The 20,320-nt window shown below is 38.3% G+C and overlaps 1 protein-coding gene and 1 non-coding gene across 2 annotated transcripts; both read right to left on the reverse strand.

Moving 5' to 3' along the window:
* Nucleotides 1-22: 22 nt before the first annotated feature.
* Nucleotides 23-2,838, reverse strand: LOC101303624. Its single transcript, XR_184899.1, has 6 exons — nucleotides 2,762-2,838; nucleotides 2,391-2,552; nucleotides 2,050-2,118; nucleotides 1,380-1,513; nucleotides 593-744; nucleotides 23-81 (listed from the first exon to the last, which is right to left on the reverse strand). It is a non-coding gene; the product is annotated as an uncharacterized LOC101303624 (transcript).
* A 13,475-nt stretch (nucleotides 2,839-16,313) lies between these two features.
* On the reverse strand, nucleotides 16,314-19,266 carry LOC101294387 (ethylene-responsive transcription factor ERF024-like). Its single transcript, XM_004305313.1, has 2 exons — nucleotides 19,259-19,266; nucleotides 16,314-16,863 (listed from the first exon to the last, which is right to left on the reverse strand). Exons 1-2 carry the CDS (start codon nucleotides 19,264-19,266, stop codon nucleotides 16,314-16,316), a joined length of 558 nt encoding a protein of 185 aa, XP_004305361.1.
* Nucleotides 19,267-20,320: the final 1,054 nt, after the last annotated feature.

Genomic DNA, 20,320 nt, shown 5'->3' on the forward strand with positions numbered 1-20,320 from the left:
GAGAGAGAGAGAGAGCACCAGGCCTCATCTATGTCTGTGTAAGCAGCCATCAGACAGCTCAAAAAGACGAACTAAACATTCCTGCGTAAATAGATAGAGTTCATGTCAGATATATACGAGTACCCCCTTTGATCTATATGGCATAGCAAAAAGTGTGTGCAGACATTAGTTATCTCAGTATGACAAAAAAGGTATCAAGAAAATAACTTCAACCTTCTATAAAGTTTAGAGTGAGATAAAGTTCAGAGTGAGATAAAGTTCAGAGAACAACAAATACATGGGAAAACCATAGGCATGAATTTAACAGATATCAAATTAAAGCTTAAGCACCTCCTACATAACTGGGTTTTTTTTTCTTTTTGAATAGACAATACTGAGTTTATTTGTAACACAATGAACAAATGACTAGATGTTTGGGCAAGAGAGTACAAGATGCCAACTCCGTGAATCGAACATATGATAACATTGCAGAGATCTTAATTTTTTTTAGCTAATAGTCAGAAATAGTTATCACATACAGCAGCTCTACCATTTTGATCTAACAATGCAAATTAACAGAGACACTATTAAAAGGCCATATGGATTGACAAACCTTGTTGGCCACAGCAGTCTCCTTTTCAGTTAGCCTATGAATAAGGTCCAAAAGCTACTCCCTAGTTTTCGACTTCTGTAACTCCTCATAAGTCTTCTTACTTAACAATGCCTCAAGATCATTCATCTCATCCTCTTCGCTCTTCATTATACCTATTAGATAAACAGCCCCCTTCCATTGAGGGATCCCTATTTTTAGCCACTTTCTAGGGATAGGGCATTACACCACTTCCCAATTGAATTTTTACATCTCTACCGTTCATATCTTAGGTCTATATGAGTAGATCACCTCTACAAAATTTCATATGATTTGGTGATCGTTAAGACTTTCAAAAGTTTGATTTAGTTTTAATGATTTTGAACGGTCCAGCTTATGTCAAACTAAAACCGTTAAAGGTCATTAAAACTAAATTGAACTTTTGAAAGCCTTAACGATCACCAAATCATATGAAATTTTGTAGAGGTGATCTACTCATATAGACCTAAGATATGAACGGTGAAGATGTAAAATTATAATCGGGAAGTTGGTGTAATACCCTATCCCTATAAATAGCTTAAAATAAGGATCCCTCGTTGGAAGGGCCCTGATTAGATAAAAGTAAATGAGGACTCAAAATCAAAGGCTGATAGCACATATATATCAATACCTAAATATTGGCATTGCATATACATATGAGCACTTGTGAATCGGTTCCTTATATTAGAATGATATGAATACTAAAACAGCAATAATACTTCTCTAAATTTCATAGATAACATAGTCAAATTGGGATGATAGAGAAACATACCACTTCTTTCATTTTACGATCTCCACCACGACCCAGATACAGGCAAATCGCAAGTTGGTACTGAGCTCGGACATGGCTTTGAAAAGAAGCAACATATAACCATTTCACAGCTTCCTTTGAATTTAGAGGTTCAACTACACATAGCCACATACAATATTATAATTGATCAGTCCAAAGTATCAAATCAAAGTCAAATCAAATATCCCATGAACTACTAATTTAAAGTAGTAGTAGTTCCAGTAACAGAACATAAGCAGTAGAACATATAAATAGGTAATACTGATTTAAGAACATCCCTATTTATATGTACTCAAGTAACAGAACATCAAAATGGAAGAAGAGAAGTACCACTAGCACCCAGTTTAGAGGTAGCTTATAATAAGCAGCAAGAGGTCCCGTCTGTAGTTGAATTAAGAGAGGTATAACCGTATTAGTTCCGTTAAGCACTGAATTATTAGTTACTTTAGAAAAAAACACTGAATATGAATTGAAATCTTTAAAGGAAAACTCTCTAACATAAGCAGTAGTTTAATCACAATGACTTATAAGTGTACTAGAGATCGAATGAATACAGAATAACATATCATTTGTTTACTCATATGCAATTGCAGTAGAAAGTGCAGTAGTATGATTCCATCTGATGTCAAGTGAAACTATGTCAATCACTTACCACAAAAACCACTCAAGTTCATATACGTTTGAGGCTTTGCTAGAAGAACAGGGACTTCATCTACAAAACCTAAGGTACAACCAAACTTCCATGAACTCCAGAAACAAGATTCACAAAACCAAATAAACATATTCCAAGATTACACATGCCTTGCCCGAATATAGCTTTGCAATGTGAATGAGAAGGCAATTGAATCCCCAAATAACTTACAAAAAAAAGTTCAAGTCAGATAATTAAATATTGAATCTCCACTTAAAAGCAAATCAACAAGAACACAAAATCAAATCCATAATAATTAAGGCTCCAGGCCGTGTATGAAAGGAAGGTTATGGATTATATACCTTTGTCAATACTAGTCCAAGTTTGAGCACCACATGCTTATCTCAGAGTATCAACGATTGCAGAAGTGTGATCTGCTTCCTTTGTCAATACTACTGTCTCCATTTTCAAGACGCATAACACAATAACTAGGACGATTCTCACTTCCCATCACTTCACCGATTCTGAAATTAAACACACCCAGACCTCAACTCCTAAATAAATACACCAAAGTGAACTGGAAATAGCCCAAAACAAAACCAAAATCAACACCACAAATGGTGGTGCCGACAGTGGCAGAAAACAAGAAAAAACATAAGTTCCCAGATTGAATCGAATCAAAGAGCAACTTACACAGGCTTTTATAGTTCACAAGGAGTGCCGGAGAACTCACCGGCGTCGAAGAATAGTCCGACGAACTGTCGTTATTCGATTTGAACTGGAGAGGACCCCGAACACGTGAACCAAAGCGGGCGTGAATAGTGTAGCGGGAGCTCGAGATGTCGCTGGACGGTGACGGAAACTCGGCGGCAGCGTGCTAGGGTTTCAACTCTAGTCTCACTCGCTCTCGTTCGGCTGAAGATTGGAAAAGGGAACTGAAGATTGGAATAGGGTTTTTATTTTTTATACTTGAGAGCAATGGTCCAGATGAGGGGAGAATGAGATCTAATGGTTACGATTAAGCTCGAAGTTTACACTTTCTCCACGGCACCCATGCCGTCGCAAAGTTTATAATTTTTTGCCACAACGGGAAGTTGCCGTCGCAAATTGGTTTTAATTTAGCGACGGTTGCTTTGCCGTCGCAACGCTGTGGCAAAACTTAGACCAATGGTGACGGCAAATCTGTGCCGTGGCAATTTGGAGTGGCTAACTGAATTTTTTTTGTAGTGACATGTGAATTTTTTTCCATAGCCGTATTTAAGTATACTGATCATATCATATGGTTGAATTTTCATTTTGCAAATTTAGCCATCGGAACCACAACGTGCCTACTAATGTGGTATAACTTGTTTAATAGATTATATGCAAGTGTATATATTTGTGAACCAACTATATATAAGATGCAATATTTTCAAAAATCTTGTGAAATAGAATATGATCGGTATGATAAAATACGACTATGGTTGAAAAATCGCATATTTCCGGTAACGTTTGGTCCCCGATAGAAGCGGTCAACCTCATTTACGCTTATGTTTTCTTATGGGGAGCCTTATCGTCGGGAGGTGAACGTCCCTAAATTTTTACATAGGTGGTTTGATTTCATCAATGTTGGAGTTTTGTGTGTGGAAGAATCAACCAAATTAGGCCATATAGGGACATGTAATAGCTTTTTTGTGTGTTGTAGTCTTGTAGAGTAGCTCTAACGAAGAAACTGATAATTTAGTCGCCTAAGTAACTAAATTTGGGTGGGTGGATAAAAAATTTGGTCTTACTTCAGCGGCGAGATACTTCACCTTCGTCACCTAAGTCTCTAAATTGGGCGGTAGCGTTTTGCGCTCAAAATTTGGCCCAAAATTTGGACCCATTTTTCAAAACTAGTTTGGGGTACTAGGGGACGAAATTTTCGTGTGATGGTCGCCTAGTGTAGATTACTAAACCAAAAACTCACCCAAAATCCCTAAGTGTCGACAAACGCCTCCCAATTTTCTTCCTCTACTATCGAACCGATCCTGCAAACCCTCCGAATCCCTAATCAATCTCCACCCTCATCTCTCCTCCCATCTGCGCCTCTCTCTCGTCTCTCCTCCCATCTACACATCTCTCTCATCTCTCTTCCAATCTGTGCCTCTCTCTCATCTCTCCTCCGTATTCAATCTCCACCCTCAGACTCTCCTGAGTCTCCTCTCATCTGCGCCTCTCTCTCATCCCACCACAAACCTAAATCGATCCATAAGAAGGCGAGGGTTTATGGTTTCTTTCAGTTGCTTTTAGGGTTTTTAGGGTTTCAAACTCAAAATTCCCAAGAAGTAGCTTTGGGTTTGTAAATACTTTGGTGGATTTTGGGTTTCTGAAATTGGATTTTGGATTTTGTAGGTTGAGGCTGAGGAACAGCCTGAGATTTTCGTGGCTTTTTTGGTTTCTGTTGTTCCTTTCTTTGCAACGAGATCAAGGTAAAAACATATATCCTAGGATTTTAGTTATAGAAACATATTTTCTTGTTTCATTGTTTATGGCTTATTCAGTTTCACCGGAAATTAGTGTTCAACGGAATCAGTGTTCATTAGCTTTCCTAGGATTTTAGTTATAGAAACATATTTTCTTGTTTCATTGTTTATGGCTTATTCAGGTTCATGTTTATGAGGATTATATAGTTAAGCAATTTGAAGTTCAGAGTAATTGAATGAGCTGTTGTTCAACGGAATCAGTGTTCACCAGCTTTCCTAGGATTTTAGTTATAGAAACATATTTTCTTGTTTTATTGTTTATGGCATATTCAGGTTCATGTTTATGAGGATTATATAGTTAAGCAATTTGAAGTTCAGAGTAATTGAATGAGTTGTTGTTTCGTAGTACTGTTGTATCAGTTTCTAATTGATTGTCTTTAAAAGTTTTGATCCTTCTAATTGGTGGTGTTTACTCTTCTTTTGCTAAAACAGTTTTTTATATAAACATTTATTTTTACACTTTCATATTTGATGTATAGTATTTGATTTTCTTGGTGAACAGAAAAAAAATATATGAGTGACCAGGTTTTTGATGTTGTTGGTGTCAATGTTAATAATAAAGTCATGGTGTGTTCTAAGCTGTGGATGGGATGTGAAACTGAAAATTATGATGTAGGTGTCTCAGTATAAGGTTGTAAGATAGCATCAACATGATATTTGTGACTTTATTATCAACCAAGTTCTAATACAATGCAGGTCTTTGTTTAAATTTTTGATACCATGTAAAATTGATCTCATTTGGTTAGGAACCATATGTTGCCACTCTTGAAGAGGAAGTCAAGGCAGGAGACCTTTAAACGTTGCTATGAGCAGGCTGTTCAGCAACTTGGACCAAGGCCGTCCAATCCACCAACTGTGGCTGCTCCTCCCTTGGAATCGTTATCTACTCTGGCTCCCCCAATAATCAGGACTGTCGATCCTCCCCCCAATGCACTGACACCCCCCGAGTGTGAAGGTCATTTGATCAGCGCAAGACAGACTTTTCCAAATGAGAGTTCTAAAAATGGTAAAAGTTTCATGATTTTTTTTTATATATTTTTATAAGACCATTATTTTATAATTGTTTTTGGCATTTTGATGAGAATATAATGTGTTGTTTTGTCGATGCTTGGCTGATCCACCCTTGAAAAGGGCTAAAGGGTTGATAAAAGGCTTAAAAGCCATAGGGATTGTCCGCCGAACGGGAAAGAATATTGAAGTCAAGTATAACGATTCCGTCCATAGACCCGAGACTAAAGAGCTGAATAGTTTGCTTACTAAGGATGTTGGTAGCGTGATCCGTAACTTTGTGGCAATGAACCAACCAACTTGGTGGGAGTTGAAGGAAGAGGAGAGGTTGAAGCTATGTACTGGACTATTGGTAAGTTTAGATGGAGTTTGTGTAAGGTTTCTTTTGCAGCATGTTTTACTCTGAGTTCAGAAAAAAAAAATAGCTTGGTCATAATTTTTCAGCTTTTCTTTGGCAGACTAATGATACTGCAATCTGGAATTTTTTTTTTAAATCATCAACTTACTTTTGCATTTGTATTTACTCCAGAATCTGGTTGTGTAGGCATGTGCTTCTATACTAATCGGTTATTTTGATTATTTCATATTTTCATCAGACAAGTTACTTCTTTCATTACTCTTTTAATTTTTGGTAGATTTGCTATGAAATCGAATACAACCAAAAGATGTATGACTGGTTAATGAATGTGGCGAACAAGACATACACTTCTTGGAAGGCTAAGCTCCACAAGTTTTTTAAGCATTACAAAGGGGAAAAGGCTCCGAAAGAGTTTGTGCTAGGAGGAAGGGTGGATGAGTGGAATTGGCTTAATTAAGCAACACTTCTTGTCGCCTCAGTTTCCAATACGATATGTAATTTAGTTGGAAGTTTAGTTTAAATTTAAACCACTATGGTCAGTGTAGTATTTGATTTCACTTTTGTTTTGGAAAATGATGAATTGAATCAAATCATATACCTATATATGAGCTTATGTGATGCAATGTGAAGCAGTAAATTTTCTATATGTTTTTTTAACAGAAACTCTCAGCTGCAAACTCGGCAAACCGAGACAAATTAATCATGCATCATGTACCACGCCGGTTGTACACCTTTCATATACAATGCAGACAAACTTAGGCGCGTGGGTGAATCATTATACTTTATCAACAGTTTTGAGGTGGCGTACGACACCCCACATAACGAGATTGCAGCCGAAAAAGCCGTAAGTGTTCTTTTATGTGTTTGCTTATTCTTTTACTTTATTTATATGACACTTATTGTACTGGACACTTGCTTTCAGTTATTGGTGTTGTGTGTTACTTTGTGTTTATATGTTGCTATGTTTTGCAACATCCAAGTGTTGTTGTGAGTTGATGAAATCCCATAAGTTTCAGCTAAGTGTGTAGCATGTATCATGTGTTTCATTAGATGTAGCTGTCTATTAACTCATTCAACTTGTTTTTCTTTCTGAAATTGTTATGTTTTGCTGTGTTTCATAAATTGTTGTGTGTTTTGCTGTGTTTTAGAAATTGTTGTGCGTTTTGTTGTGTTTTAAAAATTGTTGTGTGTTTTGCTTTGTTTTAGAAATTGTTGTGTTATGTTGTGTTGTTAAGTTTGTTTTTTGTCATTGCAGAATGAAATGAGACAAAAGGTCCTAACAGTGCTGAGCAAAGAACAGCCGGACATTCCAGAAGATGAGCTCCTTCAACAAATAGACCTCCAATCTCAGCTCGACGCATTTGAGAAGGTCCTTGGGACCAAGGGGGGAAAATAAAGGGGCATGGGAGAGTTGAAATTTGTGGGCAAGGAAAGAGCAACAAAACGTTCTTGTTCCAATGATATAGTCCTTGAGGAGATTCGAGAGCACGCCCGACAAGCCCAAGAGGAGGCACGACATGCTCAGGAGGAGGCACAACAAGCCCGGGAGCAGGCCAGAGTAGCCCAGGAGAAGATCCTTGATTATAAGCGCCATATACAGATGTTGGAGAAGTATGTGCAGTCGCAGTCGAGCGTACAAGAAGGCCAACAACTTAAGGTTGATGGTTGAAGCTGGGTCCATGGTTTTTTTCTTTTATGGAACACTTGATATTTGCCTCTTCTTTTATTAAACTTTGTCTATATAGGACTGTAAGAGGCTAGGGTATTAAGGAGGGTTTAAACCATGAACTTTGAGCTTGCTCTGTTGTTTGTGTATATATACCTCCTAGAAATTTACTAGTTTTTCAGTTTGAACTTCTTTTATTATGATTTTGATTTGCACCACAGGTTTTTAACTTTGAATGTGAACTTGAAAATATACACATATAAATATTACTGTATACATATCAGTAATAATTAAATTTTTTAATAATATATAATTATAATTTAAAAGCATATATATAAAATATTGAATTAAGTCTTATGCGGCGAAAAATGAGGAACCGTCGCCGGGTTTGGATCCTCGCCTTAAACATAGCGACGATTAATAAATGGTGACGTAAAAGAAAACAAAGGCGACAATAATTTCCCTTTGTCACCAATTGTTGGCGACAATAATTTCGACGCCTAAATATGTCAGTGTTCCTCACCTTAAACTTATGCGACGATGAATAAATAGTCTCCTAAGTATCCATTTGGGCGACCATTATTTTTTATTCGTTGCCTAAGTTCTTACTCGTCCATGCTCAGGCGACGACTGTTAGGCGGCGAAACTTTTGTCACGTGAGAACTTAGGCGACGAAAATGAGCATTTAGACGACGAAACATGTTTGTCACCTAAGTCCTTTATTCTAGTATACGTTAACTTATTATAAAATTTGACACGACCCACCCCGAATTTCACCCTGAAACCCGGAGTAAGTCGTGCGGGGACCACCTCCAAGGAAAATTTACTGAAAAGATTGATAAAATCTCCCTTGAAAATGGACAACCCTAACTCGAAAATTTCAAATTACACTCTTAATACAACACGTCCAAACATCACATAATTATCCTTCAAAAATTCTAAACATAATATACAATAATCCCAAAGTATTCAGAGCTACTAGACACTAGCGGAAGCAAGAAAACATGAGTAGGTTAAACATGTAATCTACTGATGAAAACTGGCGGAAATGTGGGTGACTATGCCTCGCCTCCTACTAGATCCAACCCGAACTCTGCAGACTAAGCAATTTAAAACGAAGGGCCCAGGGGAAAACATTTAATAACGTTAGAGTGAGTGGACAAAAATAAAACAATAAATAAAATATTTATGTTTTCCCAAATTAAATTTCTAAGGAAAAATCGAATACATGCCGCTAGAGATAAAACTTTTATCTCATAAAATATCGAGCCTCTTAGACTCTATAATATATGTATGTATTTACACTCGTCCATACTCCATATATAAATTCATGGGTCTATATAGGGCTACTACGCTCGCGTCCAACGCTCACGTCACGCCTTAATGCGGTGTTACACTACGCCATTAACGTGGACAGACGGGTGTATAAATATGTGTCCATACCCCTTATGTGAATTAAACACTCATATAGGGCTACTACGCTCACGTCCAACGCTCACGTCACACCATAATGCGGCTATATGCTACACCATTAAGGTGGACAGACACATATGGCTAGCTAGCATTTTATATACATACTCTCATAAATACATATTTATATCCACCGAAAATCCCATTTTCGGTAACTCTCCAAGAGAAATAAAATTCGTCAAATTAAAATGACGTCAAAATATTCCGCAACAATTATTGTTCAACGATGAACTCTAGCATGCATTTTATTTAAAACAAAAGTCCACTCACAAATTAGGCCTAAGCCTGATGTCGATCTGGGGCCTCGTCTGCTCGAGCCTCCTCACGTCCCGTTCCAAATATAATATTAATTTCCCAACTAACAATCCAATATTTAATCAAAATAGGCAAAATTACCCGAGAGCCATAAATACGCTCATCATTGCCTAACTTCGATATTCTTAAATCGAAACGATCCGAACTTAAATATCATACTCGACAGTCGTAAATACAACCTCCCCAAAAATACGACTTAAATCCTACGGCCGGATTCTTCATTAATTAACCGCCAAAAATACCACACTTCGGAAATTCATAAACCTATCCAAAACTCATCCAAAAATTCCATAACTCACTTCAATATAATCCCCTTAATATTCCACATTTAAAACCCTAAAAATCTCCCAAACCGCGGCAGCGCCGGCGGCGGCTCCCCCGGCAGCGGCGACCTCCGATTTCTATGAAATTTTGACAGAATAATCCTCTTATCATGCTCTACAACTTTCCTAACTAGCACAAACACCAATTCCAAGCCTAACTAGGGTAATCGACTAAAAACATCAAAAACGTCATAAAATTTCCACCTCAAATTTCTCCTTACCTAGCTCAAGAGGGAGTGAGTCCTTTTAGGGCAAGGCTGCTGGGTTAGAGACCTACAAAACCGTACCAAGCTTGCCCGGATTGGTGGCAGGAGGAGGGAGTTCCGGCGATGGAGGACTTCGGGCAGCCCGAGGTTCTAGGCGGGAGAACTCCTTCACGGCGGCGCTAGGGCAGCCTTCACCGGCCTAGAATGGAAGTTGGGTCGGAGGGCAATCGAACGGGATCGGAGCGGCGGCCTACGGTGGCCGGACGGCGGCGAGCTGAGCGGAGGAAACCGGCGCGGGAGAGAGAGCTCGGGAGGGAGAGAGAAAAGAGAAAGAAAAGAGAGAAGAAGAAATAGGCTTGGGCCTCCTACCCGGTCCAAGTTCTATATACAACCCAATTCCAAAAATAAAACACCCCGAAAAAAAAATAATACCCGAATAAAAATTACCTTTTACTAGCTAAAATTTACCATTTTTACCGTCGTCATATTTTCTCCCACGAATAATTCCCCGAAATTAATCGTCCCTTAAAACACCTCTAGGGACCAAATAAACTATTACCTCAATGACGGAGACGGTAAAATTCTTATTATAATCAAGCTAGTAAATAAGGTAAAAATATAAGGGTCGGGATGTGACAAAATTTCTCATCATACTGGGATTCTATTATGGGTCTATTTCTTTTCGGAGATTCTTCAAGCCACCCAGTGAACCCTCACCAACAGTGAGTTAACTGCATGTGGTTGAATGCGCTTAACATAGTCTCAGAAAACACAAGCCCAGTAGTAAACAATTGGTCCTACCAACTAGTCAAGCTCTGCTCACAGATGATCACATCCGATTTGAAGGAAGCCTTCAGCCTCTTCGATTTTCTTGGAAAACTTCTACGCGTTGGACAAGGATTGATTGTTGTTATTGTCGCCGCCGGTGGAGAAAACATATCTAGGGACCAAGATGGTGAAAGTAGGGTTTTGGATTCAATATCTCTTAGCAGAGGCCACCAAAATCGATAGGAGGTCCGTTTGTGGGTTTTCAGGTCAAGGAACGTCAACTAGTTTGGGTATTTGATTGCGTCTGCATAATTGAGACCATTCAGACCAATATGATGGTGAAGAAGAAGATGAGATCAGAATAATGGAGATATGTCTCCTCTCTCAGTCTCTCTCTTGAAGTTGTCTTTTTTTTCAATCCCAAATAGAACGTTAACAGAGAATGTGAGGGTTAGTCAACATTCATACTTGATTTGAACTCGTGGCTATCATTTTGCCATGTCACCTAGGTGAAATTTCACCATGTGAATGGAAGATTTTTTGATTTCTTTTATGTAACTTTTTTCACTTGTTGACTTTTTGAAATCTATGGTTCTCGATCAATATTCCTTTCTTTAGCAAATTTGCTTTTAAAAAAAAGAAAAAAAAAAAAACAAGTCTTTACATCATATTATCATCACTTCGTGTGCGCTTAAACCAGTGCTTTAGCACATATAATTGACCTAAATGTATTTTGACTGTGTCCACTGAAGAAGTTTTTGCCCTATATACAAGTAGTCTGCAACAAATTGACCTAAATGTATGGTGTGCGATCAATCGATCTGGACCATTAAATCACTTCATTCAAAAAGTTGGGTTACTGCTGGTGGAAATGCATATATCTGCATCCGCCGAAACTCAAACCTCTTCCAGCAGCTAGCCGAGTGCATACAAAAGGTGACCTAAATAACCAAGGAGGTGCGCGCATACAGAAGTCTCAACCCAGCTAACTAGGGTTTCGGCCTCCCGTCATAGTGATGTGACAAACTCACAAGACGGCCTCTAGCTGCAAGCTAGCTTCTTTTCTCATACGAACCATTTGGCATCTATACATGCACCTGAAGGAAGCTGAGCTAGGATCGTTGCATGACCAACAACCCAAGGAAGGTGAAGGGTCACAATCCACCCTTGACAGTCTCTGGTATCTTCTCCCACTATTAGAGTGCGACGATGTAACTGGTCGAAAATGACTCGTCAACAAAGGATAAGGTGGCTCTCAGATATTTTTACATTGAGCTCCATCTGAACATGCAATCACAGTTTATGACAGTAAACAACTAATTAAACACGGTCGTCTGAACAATACACTTGCATAAAATTCTCCAAGCTAAAATTGCATTCACAGATGATTTGATATTAAGTAATACCTGCAGATGCAAAACACAACACCCATCTATATATATACTCGTATCAAAAAAAAACACCCATCACCCATCTATATATACTATTTTTCTTTTATAAATTATAAATATCCAATTATATATGTATATAAATATATATACGTGCAAAGATTATAAGTAGTACGTCGTACTTGGGACAAATCGATGTCTGCATCATTACTGCCTTGACTAAATTTCTCAACTTGTTTGCTTTTCTTGACCAAATTAACTAAAAACATGGATATGATTCAGTCTTTGCTTCTAGGACAATTCTGTAATCATCTCACATTCTCGATCACTTCTGTTCAATCACTTCAATGCTGTTGCAGAATCAATTCATGGGGGTTTTGTGATCTACTTTAAGCTCTATGACCGACATCTGGGAATTTTGGATTCCTCAAGTTTGGTCACGACGCACGACCCAATAGTTAAACGAAATGAGGATGTGCGAACAAATTCTTTTTTAAGAAAAAATATTTGAACTGTATGCAATTTTGGGAATTTGCGAGGTTTGCGAATCCCCTTCTAGAACCATTTTGCATTCATGCATTTTGGGGAGCAAGTCAGCAGAAGTGATTGCTTCCGACCTTTCATTTGTTCGATCACATTCGGTATAACTCTGTTATCAGAACCAACATGAACAAACGGTTGGATTATTTATATTGAATATGTTGCTAAGAATATATGATTCTTAAAAAAGGTGATGACCGTCCGCTTTTAGTATCAGAAACATTATAGTGCAATGTATTCATAGTCGCAGAAAACTAGAATATTAACTGTTTAATCATGCAGAAGAAGATGTCAGCAGTCAGCAATATCAGTTTCTTCAGAACAGATGTTTAGATTTAAGACAAAAAAAAAAATATATATATATATATACGGATTTTCTCAGCTGCGGACGTCCGTATCTAATTTTTTTGTGCGGATTTCCATTTTTGCACCACTTTCCGATCGAATTTCCTCATCTCCACCGTCTAGTATCTAGATAATATTGTGTAGATTATCTCTGCAAAATTTCAGCTAATTTGGTGATCGTTAAGGCCCTCAAACTCGTGTTTTTCTGGTATGAACACAACCGGACAAAATTCAGTCCGTCTATTTGTTTTTCGAGTTTGAGGGCCTTAACGATCACCAAATTGGCTGAAATTTTGCAGAGATGATCTACACAATATTATCTAGATACTAGACGGTGGAGATGAGGAAATTCGATCGGAAAGTGGTATAAAAATAGAAATCCGTACCAAAACCGTTGATGCGGACGTCCGCAACCGAGAAGAGCTGTATATATACACACACATGCAGTCTTCTTCGAGAAGCATCATGATGATGGAAATTAATGGCTAGAAGTTTACCAGCAATAACAAGTATTCACAATAAGATTCCTGCATGCACATTCAATCTATTAAATACAAACACGTACCCATGCCACCATAGATACGTATCCCATCATATATATTGGCACTTATATTAATACTAGAAATTAGGCCCGCGCTTTGCTGCGGGTTTTTGAATTCTATATACTTAGTTTATATACAAAATGCAATTCACAACAAAAGATTATTGTACATGGTAGCACACTTTAGAATTGTTCAAGACACAGGTAACATGTAGTTAGAGTTTGGGAAAGGACAAAGAAGTAGCTAAGATGATGGAACAGGTTGGGAAAGATATATCGTCATACTTGTTGCAGAGAAATTTGCTTGGTTCACCTCATGTTATATTGCAACCTAAAAAGAAAAGAAAAAATTGTGAACTGCATAAGACATAGAAAAAGAAAAATATGCAAGAAGAATTTGAAATTTGTATCATAATATGCAAGAAAAATATGAAATTAATAAAGACAAATGAAAGCCAAATAAGACTACAACTGACAAAAGAGAAACTGCTTAAAATCTAATCAACTATAGGCAATCAGTAATTCACTTAGTAACGGAATAAAAAGACTAATAATCCATTAATAAAGCAGAGTAAAATCTTTCAATTGAGCGTGTTGCTTAAACTCCTCGAAATGATGACAAAACTAAGAACCTACACACATAAGTTAATAATCAAAAACACAGAAGTTAATAATCATGAGAAAATAAGAATGTAGTGATGAAAATATGCAAGTTCTATTGACTATCAAAAAAGAAATTTCTAGTCTAGTACCATTGTTTTGCTTCAGCATTTCATTGTCCCCTTCAAGGGCACTTCACCTAAGCTTCCAATTCCACCATGTATGCCTCCAAATAACAGACTAATATAGAAATGTCATATGATATGCAGATTAATTAGTACCAATCAAGTGTGATCGGCACCCTTAAAACATCAACTACATGCATTTAGACATCAAATATGAAAATTCAATATTCATGGAAACTTTCCTGACCTTCAATTCCACTTTCCAAAACAAAATGAAATAGTCATATACCTGAATCCAAACTGGTTACAGAATACAACAGCTGACAGTTCTTGATATTTGCTCTACTTGCAGTTGATATTTCTTATCACAATCTGCAAAATGCAAGAAACTATATTGTTAGGTGATACCTGCCTGATTACACCTACTCCATTCAATTGAATACATCAAGATGCAAATTTATCAATTTCATTTAAGTGCTTTCTCTAATCATTTTCAGTTCATCTGTTCAGCGTAACTACACATGATGAAATTAACAATAAGCTATAACACAAAAAAGTTAAATCAATCTGACATTGTGTAGGAATGAATCAATGATGTATGATGATTGGGCAATAACAAAATCAATTATGTATCAAAAAACAATTAAAATAGAATACAAACCTGAATAAGAAGAGAAAACAAAGAGACTGCAGAACATTAAATAATTTAAAGTCCATCTGAAGTCTCATCTGAATTCTTGCTCCATCTTTCTCCCTCAGATAATCTAAAATCCTGAAAACCCAGAAAGCAAAGCATTGATTAACAACCTTGACCACCTATCCTAACCCAAAAGCCCTATTAAACCACACACACTGAACAAAACCCAAAGCCTCAACACATAGTAGAAATCAAACTTTAGCACATTCTAAAAATCTTTATCTCGTACTGAATACTACTAACAAATTCTTAAATAGGATGCTAACACTGAAAATTAAGTCACTTGCAGCAAGTGATGGGGCCTCTGACGATTGCAAAACAAAAAGGCCATCTTTGTCTGCCAAATTATGCAAATTCTATACCACCTTTGCATATGAGTCCTCAATCACCATTTTATTTCATATACATGCACAGACAGAGATTCAATAGTACTGAAATTAAGCTTATCAAGAACCAAACTTTAACCACACTTCAGTTTTTCTGTTTGCCAAACAGAATCTCACCCCACAAACCATCCTACTCTTCAACTTGAGAACCCCAACACCCTCCTGACTATATTACTCGATTCTACCTTTCAAGAGAACAACCAAAAGCAACACACAAATTCAACTGAATTAGAAGAGAATGAATTAAGAGATCACAAACACATAACACCATATCGTAAACCCAGAACACCTACCTTCTCCTGCAACACTGAAACCCGAAATCAGCGTTAGAGCGAGTCAGGATCGGTCTGCTTGCAGAGCTCGGCCTGGGATCGCTGCTCGTTGACGGAGGCCATCAGGTGGGAGATTAGGGTTTCGAAAGGGGCCGGGTCGGGAGCGAGAATCGTCGCGAGTTGCGCCTGCTGGAGCTGAGTCGACTCGGCCATTGAAACCGGCGCGTTTTAGGGTTCCGGTGGTGGCGGTGGTGGCTGCTGCCTCTCTCTCTCTCTCTCTCTGTGGATTTCGGCTTTTGAGTTTTTTGGAGGACTGCGTGAAGAGATGGGTGGCGTTTAAAGTAGACGTGGGAGTAGAGGAGTCTGGGTTCTCTTCGCTCTCTCCCTCTTTCACTTGACGTTTTGCAAGGCTGATCGAGAAGCATCTGGAGCAAAACAGGCGAGGGAAGTACCCGAATTGCACAGCCCAACAATGAGGGCAAATCCTGGAAAACTGACGAATTGCAGCCCGAGCCCAAAACTGTTTTTTTACTATATATGAACAGTGATCAACAAATAGATATATAGTAATGCTGCATGTCATCCCCTTAGTTCAAAGTTTCGATGCAAATCAAACCTGTTCATAACATCAAGGGTTATGTCGTTTTTATTCGGATGTTCTCGAGGGCTGTTAACTTTTTACTTTTCCCTAACCTTGAACACACGTACTGCATGAATATATATACCGATATACGTACACCGGATATATATGTTCTTATATATAGCAAGATGGACTAATTAAACTTCCAAAGGGTGCCATGTTCTTCAGTGGCTAATGCATCATGATCACCTGCTATGTCCAAGCGCGGAGGACTAAGAAGCATTCCCTCTGCCATATTCATTAGAACATTAGGCATATCGAAGATCAGATCCTCATCGACAAATTCGTGATCATTTAGCATATGCCCATGACTGCTCTCAGTACTCGGCCAGCTAGAGGTAGCAAGATTTCCTACTCCCATGGCCGCGGCAGCTGCACTTATAGCAGCAGCAGCAGAGGCTGCTGCGGCCTGGATATCTCTTGATGAGTTGGAAGCAGGCACAGGCAATGAAGATGCCGAGTTGGGGAAGTTGAGCTCAGCGTCTTGACCCTTGAGAGCTAGTGCAGCGACATCATAGGCAACCGCAGCCATTTCTGGTGTGAGAAATGTGCCTAGCCAGATTCTATTAGGCTTCTTTGGCTCTCGAATTTCTGACACCCATTTTCCATTGCTCCGGCGCCTTACACCCCGATAGGTCGGGTGACGCCCCGGACCAGTAGTGGAGCTGCTGCTTGATTTAGAACTGTTTGTGGTGTATTGCATGGTGTATGTTGCCGATCGATGACAAACACGATGCGGCATGCATGCCATTTATGGTGGATGGAATTTCACTGATTCTCCAAGTGAAGAAGGACAGTGATGAAGCAGAAAGTGCATTCCAGTTGTTGGTGAACTGCGCTGTGAAGAGAGTTGGGGTGTAAGCCAGCCTTTTTGGTGTTAGTTAATGGACTTCTGTGTTGGGACTAGTTTTTGCATATAGCAATGAAAACTGTCTCAAACGTCAAGGGGCAGTAAAATGTTGTTCTATACATGGGCAATGATGTATCTAATCAAATATACATATCCCATATATCTAATCAAATGTTGTTCTATCATCATTGCCCATATATATCTCTAATCAAATCCCTTTCCAATATCTCTAATCAAATCTCCAATATCTTTAACAAAGATTTGATTATTATAATGAGGGGTTCACTTTCATCCTTCCGACTCGGAATAATAACAGTGGAAATGTGGGAGAGGTTAATTGGATATACGTTTAGTGTGGAGCTAGATGATCTTCCACTCTAGGTATTGATAAGAAATCTGTCACCTATTACCAACAGTATATATATTGCAACTTGGTATCAATGTATCTGTCGATATTTTGAAGAAAAAAAAAAAGGTGATAACAGATATCGGGAAAATATTAAGGATATTGAGAAAATAAGTTTTTATTTCAAATATGTAATTTACTGAATTTATAAATAAATAGATACAAACACCAACTTCATCAACATCTAAAAAGTGACGGTAGGTCAAGTACTTCTTCAGATTGATTATATATTTTTCTAAAAGGGTTTGGAACTCAGCATAATTGGGAGGCTCAGCTCTACGCCCGGTTCCATTTATTGAATTAAAATTTTGCATCGGGGGGACATATAACCTGAATCCCGAGCTACATATGAGATATTACATAAATCCTCATAGAAAACATCTTGATTTAAGAGCAGGTGTCTCATTTAGACTGAAAACATCAAACTTATTGCATCTAGCAAAGTGGGCTAATCAATTTGCCACACTATTTGCTTATCGACAAACATGTTGCAAGTGAAAGAAACTAAAAGCACCAACATACCTTTGGTAGTCCTCTATAATTCTTCCTGTAATAGAGAGATTGTCATCGATGTTCTGAAGCGCATGTACCAAGTTCACACAATCACTTTCTACTTCAACATCTTGCCACCCTTGTTGAATACATATCAGCATACCCGCTCTAAGAGCTTTCGCTTCCTTTATGAAAAGCTTATAAGGCATACTGAAAAGGCCTAGCAAAATTAGCAACACACTCTCCAGCATAGTCTCTGATTACCACGCGCACACCTCCATCGCCAATTTCCTAAGCAAAACTTCTATCTATATTCACCTTGAGTCGACCACATGTAGGACATGACCATTTCGTTTTAGCTCTCTTCTTCTTGCTTCCATTGCGCAGGTGACATTGTTTATACTCCTTGAGCAATGTGGTTGACCTCTCAAACATATTGGCAGTGTTATAGTACTTACCTCTCCGCACCATGTTATTCCTCTCCACCCAAATCACCCACAAGGCCATTAAGAAAGCCTCTAGTGTCTCACCACTCAACATATCTATCATATCCCATAACCAGACTTCAATACTCACAAAAGGGTGTATATGAGGCTAGATTTGTAGCAGGTGTTGCTTCCAAAAGGCACGAAGCGCGTTGCAGTTCTTAAACAGACGTAAACTATCTTCAACACTATTCGAACAAAACACACATTCGACGTCTAGGAGCTGAGCCTTTTTCTTTGTCAAGGCAGCTCTAGTGGGTAATATTCCCTTTGCCAATCGCCAACTATGCATATGTGTCACATCCCAGGACCCATTCCGCCGTAACACGATATTGTCCGCTTTGGGCCCACCGGCCCTCACGGTTTTGTTTCCGGCAGCTCAGGAGCAGCTTCCCAGCTCAGGATCAATAAGATCACACATTCGCACATCTTCGGAACCCTGCATTGGCTCCGAAAATGGTTTGAAATTGTATGGGAGAGGCACCCACGAATCATCCCAGATGCTTATCATCTCACCATTCCCCACCTGAAAACGCAGGCATTTTGTTAACAGTTATTGCCCTTTTAGCATACTCCTCCATGTGTCCGACATACTCTTCCTTACTTCATCCTGCATGAAACTTGTGCTTGGAAAATATTTAACCTTGAGTACATGTACAAGGAGGGACTGAGGTCTGCATATCATTCTCTACGCTTGCTTAGCTAATTAGAGAGCCCGATTAAAAACATTCATGTCCCTAAAGCCAAGTCCACCCTCCTTCTTCAGTGAACAAAGTTTGTCTCAAGCAATCCAATGGATCTTCCTATCATCTCCAAACTCACCCCACCAGAATTTTGCCATCAACCAATGCATTTCATTGCATAGGTGTCTATGTAGCTCAAAACCGCTCATAACATACGTGGGGATTGATTGTATGATGGACTTAATTAACACTTCCTTTCCAGCACCACTGAGGGTCTTATCTCGCCAACCCTGAGTACGTTTCCTCACCCTGTCAATCAGAAACCGGAAAGCTTCATCCTTAGAATAGCTTAGCTCGGTAGGCAAACCGAGATATTTATCATGCTTCAGAACTCGTTTCACTCCCAAACATCACATTAAGCTCAGATTGATTATATTTATAAACATTATAAGTTATAATTTATAAACCATATTATTTGTTGCCTTCGATCTTGAAAATTGAAATTCCTTTGAGGTCCTTCTACGCTCTATGCTTAGCTTAAACTGATAAAATCAAAAAAAATCAAAAAAAAAAAAAAAAAAACTAGATAAAATCAAATTAAGACAACTACTCCCACTCAATATCTCAGACATAAATAGTAATGTAAATAAATTAACCCTAGAACACTACATGAAACACTAGATCATCGATCTCCTTCATTCTTTTCTCGATCACTTCTATAAACCCCAAACCCTCTATTCTAAGTCTGTATGTTTTCTTAGTTGGTCCATGCATTATAATTTCTGACATATTTGGTTTTAAAATTTATAGATTTTTCAAAGTAAAGAAGAGAAAATGGGACAATAAATGGGAAAATGCATAAAATAGCTCAACCTGTGAGAAGTACGTTGACAAGAAGTTTATTAAGATATTCCAATGACATGCACTTGTTGGTTAATCGAGTAATATTGTATTTGACATCTATAAACAAAGGGAGCTATTGGAAGTTTGGAACAATATAGGACTCAGATTATCTGCTATAAAGCAAAGATATATGATTGGATAGTAACATGGATTGACCGGATTGCCTGTCATTAAACTAAGAACAGACGGTTGATCGAACACTGTAAGTTTCAAAATCTCAGACTCCACATGAAGCAGTAGAGATCATCTCTTCATTCTTGTCTCTCTTCTCTAAACAAAGAAAGCAGTCCAACCTTCTTCGTGATAAACCATATAGAAGTC

The sequence above is a fragment of the Fragaria vesca genome, linkage group LG6 (assembly GCF_000184155.1).
Source record: "Fragaria vesca subsp. vesca linkage group LG6, FraVesHawaii_1.0, whole genome shotgun sequence".
Lineage (NCBI taxonomy): Eukaryota > Viridiplantae > Streptophyta > Magnoliopsida > Rosales > Rosaceae > Fragaria > Fragaria vesca.